This window comes from Aethalodelphis obliquidens, unplaced genomic scaffold (genome assembly GCF_003676395.1).
Source record: "Aethalodelphis obliquidens isolate GAN/ISIS:26980383/991018 unplaced genomic scaffold, ASM367639v1 scaffold1, whole genome shotgun sequence".
NCBI lineage: Eukaryota > Metazoa > Chordata > Mammalia > Artiodactyla > Delphinidae > Aethalodelphis > Aethalodelphis obliquidens.
Genome location: NW_020837945.1, coordinates 48,695,351 through 48,718,883, shown reverse-complemented (window position 1 = coordinate 48,718,883; position 23,533 = coordinate 48,695,351). Strand labels below are relative to the sequence as shown.

At 33.6% G+C, this 23,533-nt stretch overlaps 2 protein-coding genes across 21 annotated transcripts in view; both read left to right on the top strand.

Annotated features, from left to right (window-relative positions):
* Positions 1–13,559, top strand: part of SENP7 (SUMO specific peptidase 7) — a 171,631-nt gene extending 158,072 nt beyond the window's left edge. For 18 of the 19 annotated variants that reach the window (XM_027103625.1, XM_027103634.1, XM_027103614.1 and 15 more), the window contains 8 exons: positions 593–715; positions 4,746–4,838; positions 5,466–5,590; positions 6,929–6,981; positions 8,635–8,678; positions 8,775–8,843; positions 9,503–9,653; positions 11,741–13,559. In XM_027103625.1, the coding sequence (XP_026959426.1) occupies positions 593–715; positions 4,746–4,838; positions 5,466–5,590; positions 6,929–6,981; positions 8,635–8,678; positions 8,775–8,843; positions 9,503–9,653; positions 11,741–11,878 (796 nt within the window). In that variant the 3' untranslated portion in view covers positions 11,879–13,559. Of the gene's footprint in view, positions 1–592; positions 716–1,638; positions 1,705–4,745; positions 4,841–5,465; positions 5,591–6,928; positions 6,982–8,634; positions 8,679–8,774; positions 8,844–9,502; positions 9,654–11,740 lie in introns of those variants that run through there. The other variant, XM_027103732.1, reaches the window with a different exon arrangement.
* A 1,079-nt stretch (positions 13,560–14,638) lies between these two features.
* IMPG2 (interphotoreceptor matrix proteoglycan 2) overlaps positions 14,639–23,533 on the top strand; it is a 78,736-nt gene continuing 69,841 nt past the window's right edge. The window contains exons 1-2 of one of the 2 annotated variants that reach the window (XM_027103591.1): positions 14,639–15,924; positions 16,383–16,634. In XM_027103591.1, the coding sequence (XP_026959392.1) occupies positions 15,840–15,924; positions 16,383–16,634 (337 nt within the window). In that variant the 5' untranslated portion in view covers positions 14,639–15,839. Of the gene's footprint in view, positions 15,925–16,273; positions 16,635–23,533 lie in introns of those variants that run through there. The other variant, XM_027103585.1, reaches the window with a different exon arrangement.

Sequence of the window (23,533 nt, the reverse complement as noted above, 5' to 3'; positions counted from 1 at the left end):
AAAAAAGCAATCCCAAGATCATTTTTGGACCTTTATAAACTATTAACAACAGTAGAGTTCTCTAATTATGAGAGGTTTAATCACTAAGTGATTGAATTATAAACTTGTGTTGAAGAATTCTTTTAGTAAAGAAATGGACTAAGGATTTAGAGATTAGTCATGTCTCAGAGTTATTAAAATTTCTCTAGATTTATTTCGGAGCGTCATGGTTTCAGTTTTGTATTTGATTGCATGATTATTTGATTAATATGTCCTTGTACCGTCACTCTTCTGAATTGTAAGCTCTACGGGAGCAGGAATTTTTTTTGCCCCCTCTCATTTTATGTTGCTAGTATAAATATGGTGCTTGGCACATATTAGGAATTTGAGAAATATTTGTTAAGTAAATGAATATGTGGAAAATTTCTGCTTTAATTGATCTTGATAGAAGGTGAGGTAACTAAAGAACAAAAAAAAAGCTGAAATCAGAGCAAATTGCAAGATTGCTTTGACTCTAATAGGACATAAAAATGAAGATTTTCTGAACACAGATAATTGGAGGAAGACCGGATAAAATCTAAAAATAATTTACTTTTGTGGTGTTACTTTGCAGGTATCTTATATTGGAGAAGGTGTCAGATGAACTTGTTGAACGAAGTCACATTTTTAGTAGCTTTTTCTACAAATGCTTGACAAGAAAGGAAAATAATTTAACAGAAGATAATCCAAATCTTTCGTAAGTCAGTCTTTCAGTGTACTTAAGTTTTAAGAGGAAAACATGCTATTTTGATGGACTTAGTGAAATAACTTCTTACAGTATTTCCTAGAGTGAGCAGTATTACCACTTTTGCAGGTGCTGGGCCTGTTTGCTCTGAGAGGCATTTCTTACCCTTCCACTGTTCTGTTCCCTATCACAGGGAGGCTGACTCTTACTGGTTGCATTTCCAATTGCATGTTTTGTGGGGGATATTGGAGGTTGGGAGGCAAGGAAAGAAGTCAGGATGTTTCTTCCTTACCCTCTTTGCCTTGGGCAGTTATTCTGGTAGTGGTTCTAGTTCCTCTGTGGGTCCTTCTTTCACTGGACAGACCTGATAGAGCTCTAGCTTCCATTTGGAGGTACTACTTCTTCACTTTGCCCTTCAACATAAGGATGTAGCATTGTCCTACTATGCTAAGCTCTGGTTGCCTCACTGATTGCCTTTTGTGGCACTGCGCTTTTTCTATCACCACTGTAGCCAATTATTTGCATTACATTTTATCTGTCTTAAATATATAGGGAGGTTTATGTTTTCCTGGTTGGACCCTCACTAACATACTACTATTTAATTAAACTGATGTAACGTTATAAAAATACCATGTTCCCACAAATCAGCTGAATTTCTGTCCAGGTATTTTTTTGATTAATTCTAAAACCTATAGAGCAGTGGATGGGGCTAGGCAAAAAGGAGGAAGGAGTAATTCTTGTATCTTAGCAGTAACTTGGATAGTTGTGAGCCTGGAGCCACTTCACCCCTCTCTCTGCCCCTAACAATTCGTGTGATAATCTATATGGTAGGCCCATGGTAAAATTAAGAGTTTTTATTTTTAAAAAAGTTAATGTAAGCATTTGTCTACCACTTTACAAGGTACATTTTTGTACATTATTTCTTCCCATAACAGTGCTTTTAGGTATGTAAGGCATTTTTCAGATGAGGAAGCAGGCCAATAAAGATTGGCAGAACTCTGGTAAGTGACAGAACTGGTTGGTACTTAAATCTTTATCTTTTAACCTCTAATCCAGAGATGTTTTTGTTATACTGGACTGCCTTTGAAAAAATGGCTGTGAGAGCTGTTTCATCCCTTTAAAATAATAGGAATAATAGGCAAGTAAGAAGATGATTAAATGGGTAAACTGTCTGAATTTCTTGTATTGTTGGAGAAGGAGGATAGGAATAGAGAGAGTACTAACATTTATTGAGTACCTGCTTGGAGCCATGGCAGTGAACATAACGTTATTTTGTTTGATTCTACAGTAGTCTTATGACATAATGCCATTATTGTTATGAATTGAAGCTTAAAGAAGTTAGATAAGTTATCCGAAGTTGGATATAGCTTTCCAGTTTCAAAGTTCAAGCTTTGTCTGTTGTTTTTAGTATTGCAACTATATAATTTATGGCCTAAATTGGGACACTTGAGAGAATAAAAGGAGGCTTTATTAATAGCTACGCTGGGCAACCCATGTATACTGGGGCTGCCCTATACAAACTGAGATGTGTAGTCATCTATATTTTGAGTGTCTTTATGGATTTGGAATTTGTGCTGGTAGACAAGGCCTGCCAGGGTCAACTAAGGAGAAAATCACAATCTGAAAATATTCCTGATAATCAGGGTTAATGGAGAGGGATATATGGAAGGGGAAGATTTATTAAATAAATTTGATATTTAACATTTCTGATGCCCTCCTCCTCTATTTTATGAGTATAGAAACAGATGGTTGGCACCATGCACTTAATCCCACATTTTGTTTTAAGATTACTAGTCAGTGTGGAGATTATGCATTTGGCATACCCACGTAGAAACTGAGGAAATGAAAAGGTAGATTCTGCTGTATTAAAAAAAATTTTTAATTAAAAAATTAGAAAAAATTTAGATGTTGTATGAATGATCATATATAAACATAATACAGAACTGAGTTAGATGAGTGCCATCTTCCAGTGTAAGATAGATCTTATATGTATCTTATGTATAATATATATTTATATATACACATATACATATGAACACATACCTACATATACACACACACAAATACTCATACTAATGCTTAGCCTGATATGTATACAATTAGTATTCACACAAAGAATCCCTACATCGGTTAAAAAAGAAAAAGAACCCAGAAGCAAAGTGACAGGGGATACAAAGCATAATTTATGGCCAGTAAATCCTACAGGAAGCTCAAACTGCTAGTGTTAGGAAATAGCAGACTAAATGTTTCACAAAGTCATTACTGTGGTTTATGAGATCCTGCAAGATCTGCTTCTGTCCATGTCCCTAAACTCATCTCGCAGCATTCTCTCCCCTTATTTATAGCACTTCAGTTCAGCCTACCTCCTTTCAGTTTTCAAATATGCTTAAGCTCTTTCCTGTTTTCTGACAGAAATTTCTTCTTCTGGCACTTTTAAATTTATTTTACAACATGATGTCTAATCATTTTTTTGTTTGTTTGTTCATTTTCTGTTTCTTATTCTAAAATACAAGCTCCATGAGGTCAGGGACTTCATCTGTCTTATTTTCTACTCTATGCCTGGTGCATTTTGCTCAATTCTTAGAACATACTAGGAACTCATAATAAAAGATAATAATGTATGTTATTGAATGGGGAAAGAACTGTTAGACATTAGTTGAGGATTTTCCATGCAGTTAGGAACAGAGAATAAGCGATTATATTGCGGCCCCCGTATTCTCTCCTGTCATCCTTGCCCCATCCAATATCTAATGTATTCCCAATCAAATAAGGTTAGCATAATCAGGAAATCTATCAAACAGCAACATAACAAGACAAAAGAAAACCAGGTGTCTATCCTTAAGATCTTTCAGATGGAAAACAAATTAAGAGACTCTGCACTAGGTAAAAATAATAATTTATAATCGTTGTAATGGTTGGGTCATTTTGAAATAAGAAAATTTGGTAAACATATGACTCATTATTTTATGAAGTTAATCTTTTGCATAGTGACTAATTCCTACCTCATCTTTTAGCCCCATTCTTACTCCCAATGTCTACTCCTGTGAGTTTGGTTAGATATTCACATGGACAGGGATAGGGCAAAGATGTCTGTTTCCTGTGTTACTTGGTATGTAAATGTTTAAGAACTTGATGATTTGTTTAATTTTCTGACTAAAAAGAGGTCCTTCGTGGGACTGAGCCAGAAGTCACATATCACCATCTCCTTTATGCCACTGTGAAATGCTATCCCTTTCCTAGAACCTTTTTTGACATCCAAACTTGGTTTGATATCTTCCTTCTTTAACTTCCCTAATGAGGTAAAGAAAAGGAATTATTATTCATGTGTCCCAACCCTTTTCTTCATGTTTTTCCTAGATGCCATCACCATAATTCCTTTGTATCCTTTATGACACTTATATTTTAATTATTTGTTGTAGTCTTTTTCTGCCTTTATTATTTTGTAAATCCTTTTAGGGCAGTGTGAGTGATTTTCATTATTTGTTCTTAGGAACCTAATAAATATTTGTCAAAGAAATAAAGGATGGATAATGGGTATGCTTAACTCATTGTCCTATAATATTCTTATAAATGAAATAAAGGGAGATGAGTCTCATCTTTAAAAATCTAAGACTATATACCTCATCCCTCCTCTTCCATTAAGTTTTAACACCTCCCTTATCACAGATATAACATTTAGACAATTTTGTTAAGGTTTAATGATAATATTTTATATCAGCCCAGGTGGAACTAAATAGAATAAATAGGTATAGCTATTTATATTCAGTTGCTGAGACACTTTTGGAATCTGTAAAGCATTTTATGAATTGCTGCCTTTCTTTTATCCATACTTTATTGTTTATAAATAGTGATCATATTTAAAAACAGCCAGGAGTTAATAAAATGAGATAATTTTCTAGTCTGTTAAATATTATGTACCTTGAAGAAGATGGTTAAATAAACTAAAGCTAGCATTTTTCAGTGTATAAAAAAGATCCCTGAAATCCTTATCTTAAATTTTTAATTTTTTATCTATCAAATATATCTATCTTTTTGTTCCCAGAATGGCTCAGAGAAGACATAAGAGAGTAAGAACATGGACTCGTCACATAAACATCTTTAATAAAGATTACATCTTTGTGCCTGTAAATGAGTCGTGAGTATTTCAGATTATTTAAAAAAAAATCGGAGAGTACAGAAACATACTTTGTGCATTTTTAGATTAATAATCAGTAAAAAGCATGGGTAGATAAACCCAGGTATTATTTTTAATTTTTTTCTAAAGAACTAGCTAAAATAATGAGTTTATCTTGGATTTTGGTTTGACAGTACTTATATTGTAAATAGTGGGGAAAAAAAATGACAAATGCCCACAAGACTATAATGGCTTAGACATTCAGTTTATTTTGAGGTGGGACTCAAGAAAAGATTTTCTAAACAAAACAATCAAAAGCTTTTAGGATAAATTTTCAAATATTTAAGAGAACAAGGTCTTTAAGCACTAACAGAAAAAAGGTGATGCTATAAGTCTCTTTGTTTATTAAAGCAGATTCTCAACAGGAAACACTAATTATATAAAAGTAAATGAGTTTGACTTACTCAGATTTTATCCTAAGAAGTCTTAGTGCTTTTTAAATTAGTTTTGGAATCGTGTTCAGATACCACGGTGGACTTCTTCAAAATTGATGTTTGTTATACCCACCTTCTCAGCTATAGTTCTAGAACGTATTCTTCTACATTGTTTAGATTTTGTGTTATTAAGATTATATTTCTTTTTCAACAGGTCTCACTGGTATCTTGCAGTCATTTGTTTTCCATGGTTAGAAGAAGCTGTGTATGAAGATTTTCCACAAACTATATCCCAGCACTCCCAGGCTCAGCAATCCCAACATGACAACAAAACAATAGGTGATAAACTTAATGTGGATGGTGTTTTTAATAATGTTGGCAACAGTAAAATGATTATAGAGAACAATATGAAGTTAAAGGATAGTATAATTATTTCTTATCATTTAGTTTATTAGAAGAAATGTCTGAAATTTTCATGATAGATACCCAAGACTCATGTATAAACAAAATGTAATTGTCAGGTTTTACTGTTATATCAAGTTTTATCATAGCAGTTTTTATAAAATAATCTTTCTAAAAGATTATTTTTATAAATCTTTTTTTATAAATTATTATTTTTATAAAATATTTTATAAAATATTTATATTTTTATAAATCTATTTTATAAATCTTATTTTATAAATCTTTTATAAAATAATCTTTCTAAGAATTCAAGGCATAGATTGAAATCTCCCCTTTTTTCTTTTTCTTTTTCTTTTCTTTTTTTTTTTTTTTGTGGTACGTGGGCCTCTCACTGCTGTGGCCTCTCCCGTTGCGGAGCACAGGCTCCGGACGTGCAGGCTCAGCGGCCATGGCTCACGGGCCCAGCCGCTCCGCGGCATGTGGGATCCTCCTGGACCAGGGCACGAACCCGCGTCCCCTGCATCGGCAGGCGGACTACCAACCACTGCGCCACCAGGGAAGCCCTTTTCTTTTTCTTAATATAAATTAACACAATTCCTGTTGACACTAGTAATTTGGTTAGGTAGTTGCAGGTCTCTTATAATTCTTCCATGATTTTTCTTATGTTACAACCCAAATCTTAAGTAAGCAAATAAGCCTACTTTCTTCGAGAAAAAAAAAATCAAATTGTATTTTATAGCTGTAGCCTAAGCAGCAAGCAGAATTAATAATAGCCATTACCATTAATACTGGCCAAAACCTATCTCTTGTGGGGGAGAAAGAAAGACTGATAAAGCAACTGATTACTTTCTATTTTGTCTAATCCTCCTATGCTGCAAAAGTGTATTTATGCAACACTCTATGATCATATGTTAGAAGAACTAGGCAAATTACTAGGCAAATTAACCCTCCTCCACATTAAAACAGCAGAGATTTTGATAAGTAAGCAATCTATGAAGATTGTCTTTTTACAGGAAACTGGCCCCAGCTAACTGGTATTTCAAGTTTTGGCTCTGGGGTGTATGTATTGTGTGATGACAGCCAATTAAGCATTGTCAGTTTTATCCATCGATTGAATTTTTTTGTAACATTAACCATAAAAAAAAATTAAATAGTTCCCAGGTATTTTTTCCCTTTAGTTACTACTATGCATACAAATTACAATTTAAACTTATCTAAATACTTTGTATTAGACATAAAATAAACACACATAACTGTTTTGTTATTTCTAACTAGATAATGATCTGCATACTTCTTCAGCACTATCCTTGGGTACAGAAGATTCTCAAGTAAGTGTGTTTTTATAAATGTGAAGGAAGGAAAACTCATGAATATAACAATTTTATCTGGAAAATAGGGCATAGCTAGGTGGGCTATGATGGATATTGGTGTACCATAATTAAATTATGCTGTTTTATGATTCTTTGGAATATTTCGTTGGGGTAGTAAAGAGAACAAGAGAAATTATTCTTTTTGCATCTGTTTAGCTTACTTTAACTCCCTAGGTTTGTTTATAGTTTATCTGATCATCTTGGTCGACTACTTTTTCAGTTTCTATGGAAAAATGTACTTTTATTCTTCATTATGTCATCAGTTTTTGCACTCAGAGTAATTAATTACCTATATTTTATATTCCACTTTCTATTATTATAAATTGTTGGTATAAATCATTCAAAGTAGACTCATGGTCAGTCCATACGACTCCTGAGGCTAAGATAGTTACTGTTAACTTTTCTTTAAATGGACCTCTAAACTGATATTCATGGTCTAGATTTGGTATCTTAATTGATTAAGGTAGACACCTAATTATTTTTTAATACATACAGACAGCAGCAGCCTCCCTGGCATAGGCCTGTGTCTTTACTGTCACTGGTACGGGGTGGGCAGAAGGAAGGAGGTTTCCTTTTCTGATGTCACAGCAGCAGAATAGGGGAGTTCCTTCTTGCCTCTAGAGCCAGGTTTCCCAAATTGGGTTCCATGGAATACTTGTTCTAAGATGCAGTTTATGATAAAAAGGATTCTAAGGTCAGTTAAGTTGGGTAAACCCTGTGTCCTATTCCTCTCTTAGAGATTCACTGTTATATTAGAATAATAAAGGTGCTGAGAAGTTCTGCATATTAAAGTTTGATCTATTGATTCTTAAATTTATCAACAAAAATAACAAAATACCCCATCTCTTGTCCCTTAGTATACATTAATAATCTGCTTCTTATGCTTCAAAGGGAAGAAGTCTGTCTCTATTGATATCATATACTGAATTAAGAGAATGTGTATAAGGACAGGTTCAGTTAACTTCTTCATCTTTGCTTAAGATGGCAACTCTGAATAGAAGTAATTCAAGTTCCATGTTGTTTTTTAGACCATGTTAAAGCTCCATAACTTCTTGAGGTCACATGTAAAAGTGCGTAAACTACTGTTTCACCAGTATAAGAAATCTATAAATTAAAAAAAAATGAAGTTGGCTCACTTTAGATGATGAAAAGAACTCTTATTTGAAATTTTAATTTTAAAGTTATTTGAAACATTTTCTATTTCTTTTTTTTTTTAATTTATTTATTCGGTTGTGCTGGGTCTTAGTTGCATCTCGTGGGCTCCTTAGTTGCGGCTTGTGGGCTCCTTAGTTGTGGCTCGTTGACTCCTTAGTTGTGGCAGGTGGGCTCCTTAGTTGTGGTTTGAGGGCTCCTTAGTTGTGGCTTGCTGGCTCCTTAGTTGCGGCACACGGGCTCCTTAGTTGTGGCATGCAAACTCTTAGTTGCGGCATGCATGTGGGATCTAGTTCCCTGACCAGAGATCGAACCCAGGTCCCCTGCATTGGGAACACAGAGTCTTAGCCACTGTGCCACCGGGGAAGTCCCTATTTGAAACATTTTAAAGAGTAACTGAATATTAATTTATTCACACTAGCTTTAATTGCAAAGTCGTAAAAATTCATGTTATTTCAGAGTCCTGAGATGAATATGTCAGTACCAAAGAAAATGTGTAAAAGGTATGTACATGCTATAATAATAGAGTCTTTTCAGATACATAGGTTTACTTCATATAGGAATATATACATCTTGATTTCTTCCTGTGATTTTCATAGGCCATGCATTCTCATACTAGACTCCTTGAAAGCTGCTTCTGTACAAAACACAGTCCAGAATTTACGAGAGTAAGTAATGACAATTTTACTAAAATCTCAATAATTTTTAAGTTGCCTTAAGAATTACTGAAAAGATTATATCAGGAATTATATTTTATTATTTATTTAGATGAGGCCTGTAAATCTAACTAATAACAAATATCCCCATTATGTGTAAAATATTTCTCAAGGATTATATCAAAAGTCAATTTGGAATTTGTATTCGCAATTGAACAAAAGTCATAATTTTACAAAGGAGCATTGCAAATATTAGTGGTTGTCAAAAGTTAACACTTTAGGAAAAAATAAGAACTCTTTTACATTCTTATTTTGTGTGTGCATGTGTGTTTGTAATTTTTACATTTCCTACAGGATCTGGAAAAAACTAGCAACTAAAGTTTAAAAATAATTTGTTTAGTTTACTTTGTAATATAAGTGACTTATGTATATGATTTGTGAAAGTTGAGTTGTTGAAAAAAGTCTGGCTTTTAGTTTGAAACTCAGATGATTTTATTTAAAGTAGCACTTTTGAAGCCTCATATTATAATTTGTGCTGTTAAGGTTTAAGTCTTTTGAAATGTGGCTGGAGGCCATATATTTGGCAGCAAGTGTTTTTCCATTTTTGTGAAATTGTTGCATAATAGTAAAGAAATTTCTACTCGAGTCACTCTACTTTTTGATGATTTAAGGTATTTAGAGGTAGAGTGGGAAGTTAAACGAAAAACTCATCGTGAATTCAGCAAAACAAACATGGTGGACCTATGCCCTAAAGTTCCTAAACAAGATAATAGCAGTGATTGTGGAGTATATTTACTGCAATATGTGGAAAGCTTCTTTAAGGTATGTAAAGACATAAATACGTTTTTTATTCACAATTACCAGCATATAACCACAAATTACTGGGCAAGCAAAGAAGCAGGAAAATGTTAGAGGTAATCAAGAAATAAGAAAAAAAAAAAGGCATAGAACCATATATAACCCAGATATTGGAGTTGGAAGATAAGAACTTTAAAATGATTTGATTAATATGTTGGAGAAAATAGTCAAAGATAAACAAAATGGATGAAAATGGAATCTGCTAAAAAAAAAGTCAAGTGGACATTCTCAAACTGAAAATGCATAATGATATATCTGAAATTAAGAACTTACTGTATGGGTTTGATAACAGACTGAATAAAGCAGAAGACAGATAAGGGAACTTTAAAAAAGGACAATAGAAAGTATCTCACTGTAGCTCAGAGAGGAAAAAGAATGTAAAGAAGAGAACAGAGCATAAGAGACAAGTGTGATACAGTCAAAAAGTCTAATTTACATGTAATTGGAGTTGCAGAAGGATTAGGGGTGGAGAGAGAAAATAAGGCAGACACAAATTTGAAGAAAAATTTTCAAAACTCAATGACTTGTGTATTGAAGAAGCTCAGAAAACCATAAACTACATAAGTACAATGAGGAGTATGGGTATTATTTTCTAGCTCATCAGAGACTCTGTAGGAACTGTAGCAATGTTAAAAAGAAATTTTAAATAGCAAGGGATCACTCTGCTTTTTGAACTGTTAGCTCATTACTTCAGTCATAACCAGTATTATTTATGAAGATAGGTATAGCAAAAGGTATTTTTGACCAGAAGCTTGTTTGGAGAATCCTTAAAGGTACTTTCAAAGCATGAGGGTTATAGTATGCAGTTATAACTTTTGGTATAATTGGGGAGGATTGATAATATACAGTAGAACATGGTACACATTATGGAAACCACTAAACATGTTATGCTGTTTTTTTTTCCTTTTTTATTCTAGACTGGAACTTCATTATAGGGTGACAGTTCTGGCCTTCTAATACTCTTTCCAAAGAGATTTGATTTTGTTTTTAGATATCCAAAGTGCCTTATTACATGACATAGTCTGAGTCTGTTATATAATTCTACTTTATGTAGCCTCAGTCAGTAGAACATACTTCTAACATAGGTGGTAGCACCACTTAAGATTGCTGGGGGGAAAACCTCAGAACACTAAATCTCGTGTTTCACAAATTTGTGCACTAATATAACAGAGTGTGGATTGAAGAAAATAGGTTTCAGGTTGACCACTCAAAACCTGTGGAACTTTGTAACTAGGCCATAAGAAATACAATTTTAATTCTAATAAAAACACTTGCACAGTTAAATCTCCACTGAGATTTGCCCCTAGAATCACAGTCAGTCCTTCATTTCAGCTTTATACTCTGGGACTCCTAATTTCTTCTTTAAGATGTAAGTCCTTCTTACATCTGGCTTCTAATAGTTTCATCAAATTTGTAAACATGATCTAGGGGTAGTCTTATTCAGCAGTTACTCATTTATTTTTTTAAACACAGGCAGAATTGTCTTTGCAGTTGCAACTTGCAACTTCCTTATTAAGCTTAACATAATGGAAAATATATCAGTTCCTTAAGCCACTAAATTGGCTATTTCGTGGACTAAAAGAAGGTACTTCTGCAGGATTTTCTATTTTTTATGTGAGATTCTTCATATACTGCTAAGGCTTCCTCTTCGTTTCAATAGTTTCAAAATATTAACATGTTGGAAAAAATTGTGTTCAAACCAGCCTGACTTCTGCATTGTACTGAATCATTCTCTGTTTACTAATTCTCTTTGCACTAATTCACTTAAACATGCATTGTAGCATAACATATGGTGTTTAATTTTGATGTTCAGTAGTTAGCAGTTTAATGAAAATGTTCTAAAATTGATTGTGGTGATGGTTGCCCAACTCTGAATATACTGAAAATCATTCAGTTGAATACTTTAGGCAAATTGTATGTTATGTGAAATATATCTCAGTAAAGCTGTTATTTAAAAAAGTTAGCAATTTCTCATTTCTTATAAAAATGAGCTTAAAACAAATTTGAATTATACTGCTAAAATGATTGCACTCTGTCTTTTCTCTCATTAGGATCCTATTGTTAACTTTGAGCTTCCAATTCATTTGGAGAAATGGTTTCCTCGTCATGTAATAAAGACCAAACGGGAAGATATTCGAGAGCTCATTTTGAAACTTCATTTACAGCAACAGAAGGGCAGCAGTAGCTAGTTAATCTGTACAAACATGACACAGATGTTCTATACGATTACTGGAAAGCTGCTTATCAGCATTTGTGTTAGCCAGCTCACAGAGAAGAAAATAACTTGCAGTAGTTTTATAAGTCACTGTACATTATTTAAAATATATAAGATATAATATTAGGATTGTTAGGATCTCATAGATGGAGTGGAAATGGGGGTGATATAGATAAAGTCATTAGATAGAAATTAAAATTTCATAAATATTTGATATTTTTCTGATTAAATATGCTTGGATTATGCAATAGCATATGTAATGTGGGAATGTTTTTATAGATAATAAAACTATGTGATCTGTACTTCCACATAACTGGGAGTTGAAGGGAGTTAGGTCCTCCCTGGTGCCAGCCCCAGTGCTTGTCAAATTCGTTGACAAGTCACATTATATTGTAATTCTATTCTTTGCAGCTCAAGCATGCAATATGAATACTGTGTATTTTTTTTTTTTTAAAGAATTTAGTATCAAGGCTTCAGAAAATGCCATTTACGGCATCCCTTCTGTATAGTGTGAGAGAAGACATAATGTTAGGAAGGTGATAAAAATTCACTCATTCAATGCGCAGCTTATTTTTCTCAGTTGCTAGGTGGAACCATTACTCTATTCTAATTGTTGTTTGTTTTCCATTTCTTTTGATGTCATGTGTGGGGATCTGAGAATTTAGTTCATTCATTCAGAGTGAAATTTGGAAGAAAAATTTAGCTATCCAAAATAGGTTTTTAAAAATTGTATATGTAGCTTAACTTAGTTTATTTGAGGTATAGCTATATAAATATTGACTTCTGTCCTATTCTGACATCCCAGAATATATGTACACAGTTTCTGTAAGTATAGAAGATAAAATTGGTGACTTTATAACTTTAATTAAAAAAATATCCTCAAAGTCTTCTATATTAATCGTTAGGACTAAATACATAATTTTATAGCTGTTTACCCAGTGTTCATCTGCAAAAGCCAGATTGCTCTCATTGCTTTTGTAGTTTTATAAGGACATGTGATCCCCATGGAGCATAAGTTTTTGTTAAACATTCAGGTAACAGTTCTGAATTGATGTGATGATGGTGGTATTACATATGATTAAACACTTCATAACTTTCTAATGTTATCAGGAATATTTTGAGGGGATGATTATATTGTATTTTCTCAGACAAGAAAAATGTTTTTTAATCTTCTGTTTTAAGCATCTCTTTACACTGTTACTGTATATAAAGCAGTGAAGCAAAGGCAATTTAAGATGAAGCTAAAAGTCGGAACATTTTATTTCAAAATCTTGTGAATTGAGGTTGTCAGTTAAGCCTTAGTGTCCTTAAGTTTCTGTTAATCTTGTCATCATCTTTATATTGTTCAAGATATTTGTCCTTTGGAGATTTCCTATAAAGATGGTTATAATTACATGTTTCATTCCCAATTTCTGTGGGGGGGGAGGGGATTTTTTAGATGACTTAATTATTTTGTATATCTAATTTTGGGAAAGCAAGTATCTAATACATCTCCTTGTGACTTCTTAACTTTTTTGTTTGTATGTTTTTCAAAGACACCTCTGTTCTTTACCATGTTTTGAAGATTGTTTAAAATTCATTTTCCTAAATTCATATGGAAATAATGCTTTGAGAATATCAACATTTTATATTAAACATGTTTCCAATTCATTAAATTGAGGTGTAATTTTTTTCCTTAAGAAATGTGAGCCATTCTTAGAAATAGATTTTAAATTGTATGTTACTCAGTGCATGTCATATAATTGATGCTTAGATTAATTTTTCTGTTTTAGCAGACGTGGTAATTTTGGTAGTTCAGGGAGCATTTTTTGAGCATCTACTACTAGCAGGCAATGTACAAGGTAGAAAAAACGGAATGACAGCTCTTATTCCTAAGTCATTTATAGCCTAATGGGAGAAATGGACATATGAACAGTTTTAATATGACTGTTAGAAACAATCATAGAGTTTTTTGGGAGCACAGGAGGGTGTTCAGCCTTCGGGTTTGTGTGTGTGTGTGTGTGTGTGTGTGTGTGTGTGTGTGTGTGTGTGTGAGAGAGAGAGAGAGAGAGAGAGAGAGAGAGAGCGCGAGCACAAGGAGATAGTGAGAGGTGGTAGAGAGGTAGTAAGAGGGTTGTCACTAGACAGGGAAAGCCTTTTTAGAGAAGATAATACTGTTTCTCACAACTCTTGGGATAAAAAAATGGTAGCTCTTTTTTTTAAGAAAAAGTTTAATACCTCTTAAAATCAGCTTTTGTGTGTGTGTGTGTTAGGGGGAAAATAGGTCTAGACTTATCATACAGAGCCCTTTCTAATTTGATTCCAGTCTACATTCTATCCTCATCTTTCCACTGTCACCTACTTTTTAGTCATATAAAGTTATTAATTTATGCTTTAATTACTTTTAGCTTAACACCAAGCTTAAGCCCTTTCTTAATAGGAAATTATCTTGTGTTTTCTTTCTTTCAATACTATTTCTTTGGAAAAGTACTAAGCTAAAATGAATGTGAAATGTCTTTTGTATTCTATATATATATATATATATATATATATATATATATATCTTTTATTGTGAAAATGACCTCTAATTGTTGAACTGTCTGGACTGGGAGAACTGTGAGTAGACATGCATACCCCAAAGCCCTCCTTGACCAGAACTTTTTAAAACTCTTTAGGAAAACCTGGGCCCCTTCTTCCCTCTGTAGAGTCTCTTGTAACTAACCTTGTCCTTATGGAACTTTGCAAACTTTGCCCAGGGGCTGTTAAAAGACTTGGTTCTGTGTGTATGAGGCTTTCTTATGCTGGTGTGGTTTGCACCCACCCAGGTGGTCTGTACTCTTACAACTGAGTTCGTCCCTTTTGGAAACTGGAGAAATCAGGATCAGGGCTAGTTTAGGATTCTGAAGAGAAATGTGCTTTAGATCTTTACAAAACATTTTTTTTTTCCAGAGAACTTCACCAGAGGTACATAAGATATAAATTCATTGCTATTTGATAGTAAATCCTAGCTTCCACAGGGTTTTTGACTAATTTAATTCCTTTCTACTAGATTTATTTGATAAAAACAACTGCCCTAATACAAAATTTTTATCTGGTCCCCCATTGTGGTAAAGATAAAAAAAAGTTTCCTTTCTTGGTTAAGAATTACTCACGTAGATAAAGACATTGGGCCTCATGTGTAATAGCAAATTAAGCAACAAAGTTATTATTATGTAGCTACCATTTATATTGTGTGCTTAGTAGGTGCCAGGTACTTTTCTAAGCATTTTCTGTGTGTTAACTAATTTAATGCTCACAATATCTCTATCATGAGTTAGCTTTACTATTCCTATCCTATTTTATAGATAAGGAAGGAGAAGTAAGTGGTTACAGTGAAAGATTTTCAAAATTTTTAATCGAGGGAAATTTACAAGAAACGGCACCAAGAAAACTAACTTTATTTTGTATGTAGCTCTGTATTTCGGACATAGACAGGTATAGTCAGCCTGGGCGTTTTATGCTTAAAAATCATAGGTTGTAGAAGAACCCAGAGAACATGTGAATCTATCAGGTTTGACTAATAGATTGAGAAAAGTTGTAAAATTCAGTGAATTATATGTGTAACATTATTATTATTTTTGGAAACATTTTTAAGTGCAGCGCTCATTAAAGGCAAGGAGAGTGTTAATAAAGAGCTTAGCTGGCTAGATTAAAGAAATTGTCTCTCCCCATCTGTCCTAATTAGCTTATCTCTCCTGCTTTCATAGCATGCTGGTTATTTCAGAAAAGAAGTGAGAGGTACTTTGAAAGGACACCATTTTTATTTAGCCAATTTATAATGATTTTGGAATGGTTGTCAATTTTTGAACATAAACTGTTTAAATATTAGACCTTTTCTGTAAAAATTTGTTACTGGAAGTTTCAGGCCTTTGGGTGCTCAATTAAGGATTTTGGCCTCTTTCTTGGTTTTGGCTTAAATGATTATGTTTCCTCATTTTGGGAAGATTTCTCTGGGTATTCTGATATTTGTCCTGATAGAAGGAAACCTTCCATCATTAACAGGTATTTAAAAATCTACATTATTTTTTATCTTTAGATCTGAAGTATATTTTCTTTAAAAATAACATTATTTGATATGACTGCTGTAAGAAATTGAACCAAATATTACTCTAGTCTTTGATATTGCTTCATTTAAACTGTATGAAAATCTCTCCAATAATACTGGTTTTCCTCTTCATTAGTAATTCTTGGTTCAAAGCTTACTTCCTCTTATTTCTTGTGTTGAAATTGGATGTATACTTGATTTCAATAACTAACAATCTTGAAATAAAGGACTAGGAATTAAATGGAGAAAAACTTGAATGCTTTACTTCTCCCCTCCTTAAGCACACATGTCTATAATTCGAGCATTGAGTTCAAAATCCAAATGTGGTGCAAATGTCAGTTTTTCTTCATTTGTTACCTTTCATTCTATGTCTCCATTCATCATCAGAAGCTTTGTTTATGCTTTCACTCTGTAGCACAAACCTACTTATCTTTAGAAGAGAGCCAAGAACCCAAGAGTACAGTTTCTTTTCTCCTGACTGACTCAGAATCCACAGACTCTTCTCTGTCTATCGAAAAGAAACAACCTATGGACCACAGAGAAACTGAGAGACAGTGGTTGCTCAGAAGAAAGCGATCTACTCTGTTTCCTAATGGTGTGAAAACCTGCCCAGATGAAAATGTTACAGAGGCTATGGCAAACCATGTGAAATATTTTAAAGTCCGAGGTAAGCAAACATTCAAACCCTTGGGCTCTATGATAAAATTCAAACATAGTTCTAAAACAGTTGTTGTATTTGAACATTATAGTTCAAAATTTGTGATGCTTTGGATAGAGACTGAGCCAAATATTGTCTGTCTACTAGCCATGGAAAAGACTTGCTAAGAGTATGGTATTTATACAGCTTCAGAGGAAAGTTTACATTATTTTAAGAGAGGACATGGTTTAAAATTTTTGAAGCACTTCAAAAATACCAGTTTATGTTTCTGGATAAATTAATTATAACTTTTACTTCTGCATTACAGTAATTTGTCTAAATATACCCACAAAAGATCTTAACTAAGATATACATAACCTACTTGGCTAATTATTTTATATACATGGAAATATGATCAATTTCTATATTTTATAGTTTAGCCATTCTACAGATTCAAGCTATTCTAGTTGTTATACACAAAACTTTTTACCTCTCAAATGGTGGCAGTTCTCACAATGGACCCTAAAGCAACAAAACTAGGAGTTTATTTTATTTTTTTTCATTTTTAAAAATTAGTTTTTATTGGAGTATAGTTGCTTTACAGTGTCGTGTTAGTTTTTTCCGTACAACAAAGTGAATCAGCAATACATATACATATATCCCCTCTTTTTTGGATTTCCTTCCGATTTAGGTCACCACAGAGCATTGAGTAGAGTTTCCTGTGCTATACAGTGGGTTCTCCTTAGTTGTCTATTTTATACATAGTAATGTATATGTGTCAATCCCAATCTCCCAATTCATCCCACTCCCCCTTCCCCCTTGGTACATTTGTTTTCTACATCTGTGTCTCTATTTCTGCTTTGTAAATAAGTTCATCTGTATCATTTTTCTAGATTCCACATATAAGCAATATTATATGATATTTGTTTTTCTGACTTACTTCACTCTGTATGACAGTCTCTAGGTCCATCCACGTCTCTGCAAATGGCACTATTTCATTCCATTTTATGGCTGAGTAATATTCCATTCTATATATATCTACCACATCTTCTTTATACATTCCTCTGTTGATGGACATTTAGGTTGCTTCCATGTCCTGGCTATTGTAAATAGTGCTGCAGTGAACATTGTGGTACATGTATCTTTTTGAATTATGGTTTTCTCCAAGTGTATGCTCAGGAGTGGGATTGCCGGGTCATATGGTAGTTCTATTTTTAGTTTTTTAAGGAACCTCCATACAGTTCTCCATGGTGGCTGTATCAGTTTACATTCCCACCAGCAGTATAAGAGGGTTCCCTTTTCTCCACCCTCACCAGCATTTAGTTTTGTAGATTTTTTGATGATGGCCATTCTGACTGGTGTGAGGTGATGCCTCATTGTAGTTTTGATTTGCATTTCTCTGATAATTAGTGATGTTGAGCGTCTCTTCATGTGTTTGTTGGCCATCTGTATATCTTCTTTGGAGAAATGTCTATTTAGGTCTTCCACCCATTTTTTGATTGGGTTGTTTGTTTTTTTGATATTGAGCTTCATGAGCTGTTTGTATATTTTGGAGATTAATCCCTTGTCCATTGCTTTGTTTGCAAATATTTTTTCCCATTCTGAGGGTTGTCTTTTCATCTTGTTTATGGCTTCCTTTGCAGTGCAAAAGCTTTTAAGTTTCATTAGTTCCCTTTTGTTCATTTCTATTTTTATTTTCATTACTTTAGGAGTTGGGTCAAAAAAGATCTTGCTGCGATTTATGTCAAAGAGTGTTTTGCCTATTTTTTCCTCTAAGAGTTTTATAGTGTCCAGCTTTACATTTAGGTCTTGAATCCATTTTGAGTTTATTTTTGTGTATGGTGTTAGGGAGTGTTCTAATTTCATTCTTTTACATGTAGCTGTCCAGTTTTCCCAGCACCACTTATTGAAGAGACTGTCTTTCCTCCATTGTGTATCCTTGCCTCCTTTGTCATATATTAGTTGACCATAGGTGTGTGGGTTTATCTCTGGGCTTTCTGTCCTGTTCCATTGATCTATATTTCTGTTTTTGTGCCTGTACCATACTGTCTTGATTACTATAGCTTTGTAGTATAGTCAGAAGTCCAGGAGCCTGATTCCTCCAGCTCCATTTTTCTTTTTCAGGATTGCTTTGGCTATTTGAGGTCTTTTGTGTTTCCATACAAATTGTGAAATTTTTTGTTCTAATTCTGTGAAAAATGCCATTGGTAATTTGATAAGGATTGCACTGAATCTGTAGATTGCTTTGGTCAGTATAGTCATTTTCACAATATTGATTCCTCCAATCCAAGAACATGCTATATCTCTCCATCTGTTTGTGTCATCTTTGATTTTTTTCATCAATATCTTATAGTTTTCTGAGTACAGGTCTTTTGCCTCCTTAGGTAGGTTTATTCCTAGGTATCTTATTCTTTTTGATGTGATGGTAAATGGGATTGTTTCCTTGATTTCTCTTTCTGATCTTTCATTGTTAGTGTTTAGGAATGCAAGAGATTTCTGTGCATTAATTTTGTAACCTGCAACTTTACTAAATTCATTGATTAGCTATAGCAGTTTCCTGGTGGCGTCTTTAGCATTTTCTATGTATAGTATCATGTCATCTGCAAACAGCAACAGTTTTACTTCTTTTCCAGTTTGGATTCCTTTTATTTCTTTTTCTTCTGTGATTGCTGTGGCTAGGACTTCCAAAACTGTGTTGAATAATAGTGGTGAGAGTGGACATCCTTGTCCTGTTCCTGATCTTAGAGGAAATGCTTCAGTTTTTCACTATTGAGAATGATGTTTGCTGTGGGTTTGTTGTATATGGCTTTTATTATGTTGAGGTAGCTTCCCTCTTTGCCCACTTTCTGGAGAGTTTTTATCATAAATCAGTGTTGAATTTTGTGAAAAGCTTTTTCTGCATCTATTGAGATGATCATATGGTTTTTATTCTTCAGTTTGTTAATATGGTGTATCACATTGTTTGATTTGCATATACTGAAGAATCCTTGCATCCCTGGGATAAATCCCACTTGATCATGGCGTATGATCCTTTTAATGTGTTGTTGGGTTCAGTTTGCTAGTATTCTGTTGAGGATTTTTGTGTCCATGTTCATCAGCGCTTTGGCCTGTAATTTTCTTATTTTGTGATATCTTTGTCTGGTTTTGATATCAGGGTGATGATGGTGGCCTCGTAGAAAGCTTGGGAGTGTTCCTCTGTAATTTTTTGGAACAGTTTCAGAAGGACAGGTGTTAGCTCTTCTCTAAACATTTGATAGAATTTGCTTGTGAATCCATTTGGTCCTGGACTTTTGTTTGTTGGAACACTTTTTATTTTATATTGAAGTATAGTTGATTAATAATGTGTTAGTTTCAGGTGTACAGCAGAGTGATTCAGTTATACATGTATCTATTCTTTTTTCAAATTCTTTTCCCATTTAGTTTGTTACATAATTATTTTATTTTCAATTAAACAGTGTTATCCTTGATCTCATACCCTTTTATTATATTAATTCATTCTCTGTTCCTTATATTTACTAACCAGAATTGGTTAATTGACCATAATATGTCCCTTAGATATTTGAAGGATTCCCAAACTTTGCTTTTTGCTGCTCAAGAGCCAATAAAAAGCCATAATATGGATGTGATGCTAGTAAATTAAAGTGGATATAGATAATGAAACGATAGTGAAATCAGGCTTGTTCATTCATGCATGTATTCAACAAATGTTTATTGATCATTTACTATTTTCCAGGGACTGGGCTATATAAACCTTCAGTCTGAGCTGCTACTTTGTCTTCTTCTTTATTTTCCTCTATATTGTCCTTTCTGTCCTCCTTCCTTATCAAAGCAAATGCTTTTAAAATAAAAAATTTAATATCAGATATTACATATATTTATATGTTTGATTTTTTAGTTTCTTAAAGTGGCACAGTATGTTAGAACTTATTTTTTCAGAGTGTATTTATATCTCTTGGTTATATTTTGGACTATCAAACTTACTAAGCAATAAACTTTTCTTTCACTTTTTAAATGGAAGTCCATTGACCTGGCCTTTTGTGAGTAGGACATATTCCAGAAGTGGGAAATTCCAAAGAGAGTGGGAAGAGAAAAAGGAACTGAAGATGAATGAGAATGAGTGTTTAATATATCAAAATATGATTTCTACTACCTGGATTTTTATGTAATATTACTTTAAAATAGGTAAGAATACCAGAATACCTAGATAGCTTCTGGTTAAATAGTGAAGAGGAAATAACCAATCATTTAAGGAATATGATTATGTCTTTTAATTTCTTTGCCCTTGTGTTTATACATTCAAGAGACACTATTGAAAAAGAAGCCAACCAAAAGAAAAATAAAGCATTCCTTGAATAATTGACTTTAAAATACAGATTCTGTGAATGAGATCATTGGAAAGGGACCTCAAAGCTAAAATGATTGACACAGCACATCAAGATTATAACAATGTTGATATAGCTGTTACTGTCATGATAAAGAGTAAATATTTTATTTGTTATGTTTTGAAATTTAGGAAAAATGAATATTTCAACATAGGTCTTGATTTGGAAGAGATTTGGAAGAGATAATTGGATTATGCCCTTAGAACCAATTGTTTTGAGATTGGAGGAAAAGATCCACTCACTGTCCAACCAGGAATCTTTGGTTTTTCCACCAAGCTAATTCAGTGTAATGATTTGCCCAATTTTTCCTTCATAGATAATTTGGTATCAGTTGCTAGTTGGTATAACACATTTGAAAAATATCTCCATTTAAGCAAGAAGCAACTGAATTTAACCTAGTCATTTGTGAAATTAAAGAGATATTTAGGGTGCTTGGAGTAGGAAGTAATAGTATCCCCCTTTAAAAAATTGTATTAGTAGTTGGACCTTTTAAAATATAGCTTTAAAAGGAAACCGTAAACAAGAAGAAAAGACAGCCCTCAGAATGGGAGAAAATATTTGCAAATGAAGCAACTGACAAAGGATTAGTCTCCAAAATTTACAAGCAGCTCATGCAGCTGAATATCAAAAAAACAACCCAATCCAAAAATAGGCAGAAGACCTAAATAGACATTTCTCCAAAGGAGATATACAGATTGCCAACAAACACATGAAAGAATGCTCAACATCACTAATTATTAGAGAAATGCAAATCAAAACTACAATGAGGTATCACCTCACACCAGTCAGAATGGCCATCATCAAAACTACAAACAATCAATGCTGGAGAGGGTGTGGAGAAAAGAGAACCCTCTTGTACTGTTAGTGGGAATGTAGATTGGTACAGCCACTATGGAGAATAGCATGGAGGTTCCTTAAAAAACTAAAAATAGAACTACCATATGACCCAGCAATCCCACCACTGGGCATATACGCTGAGAAAAAAGAGTCATGTACCACAGTGTTCATTGCAGCTTTATTTACAATAGCCAGGACATGGAAGCAACCTAAGTGTCCATCGACAGATGAATGGATAAAGAAGATGTGGCACATATATACAATGCAATATTACTCAGCCATATAAAGAAACAAAATTGAGTTATTTGTAGTGAGGTGGATGGACCTAGAGTCTGTCATACAGAGTGAAGTAAGTCAGAAAGAGAAAAATGAATACCGTGTGCTAGCATGTATATATGGAATCTAAAAAAAAAAAAATGTTTCTGAAGAACCTAGAGGCAGGACAGGAATAAACACACAGATGTAGAGAATGGTTTTGAGGACACAGGGAGGGGGAACGGTAAGCTGGGACGAAGTGAGAGTGGCATTTGACATACATACACTACCAAAAGTAAAATAGATAGCTAGTGGGAAGCAGCTGCATAGCACAGGGAGATCAACTTGGTGCTCTGTGACCACCTAGAGGAGTGGGATAGGGAGGGTGAGAGGGAGGAGATATGGGGATATATGTATATGTATAGCTGATTCACTTTGTTATACAGCAGAAACTAACACACCATTGTAAAGCAGTTATACTCCAATAAAGGTGTTAAAAAGAAATATGTGGCTTTATTAGGGTATACATTGGTAGATTATAAACTGCACATATTTAAAGCATAGAATTTGATTTGTTTTGACAAATGTATTTATCCTTGAAGTTATCACTACAATCAAGATAATGAATTGTCAATTACCTCCAAACATTTTCTCATGTGCCTATATAATCCCTTCCTCCCTCAGCACCTCCCTTGACCTCAGTGCTGAGGCAACCACTAATCTGCTTTCTATTACTATGTATCGTTTGCATTTTCTACACTTTTTCTACTATGTATCGTTTGCATTTTCTACATATTTTCAATGTCCTCATACTGTTTACTCTTTTTTTTTTGGTCTAGCTTCTTTTAATCAGTTTGTTTTGCGACTCATCCATGATTTTTTTGTGTATCAGTAGTTTGTTACCATTTACTGTTGGGTATTATTCCATTTTATGGATATACTGCATCTTGGGATATTTGGGTGCTTTTCAGTTATTGGGGATTACGACGAAAGCTGTCATGAACGTTTTTGTACAATTTTTTGTGTGAACATAATGCTTTTTATATCTGTTGGTTAATAGGAGTGTAGTGGGTGGGTCACATGATAGCTCTATGTTTAACTTTTTAAGAAATTGCCAAAACTGTTTTCCAGTGTAGTTGTACCAACAGCTGTATATTGGGATTCCAATTTTTCCACATCTGTGCAGCACTTGGTATAGTCAGTCCTTTTAAACTGTAACCATTCTAGTAGATATGAAGTAACATCTATTGTGGTTTTAACTTGCCTTTTCTTGATGGCTAATGATGTTGAGCACTTTTTCATGTGCTCATTTGCCATTTGTATATCTTTTTTGGTGAAGAGTCTATTCGAATATTTTGCTCCTTTAAAAAAATAATTGGATTGTTTGTTTTATTATTGAGTTGTAAGAGTTCTTTATGTGTTCCAAATACCAGTTCTTTGTCAGATATATGTTTT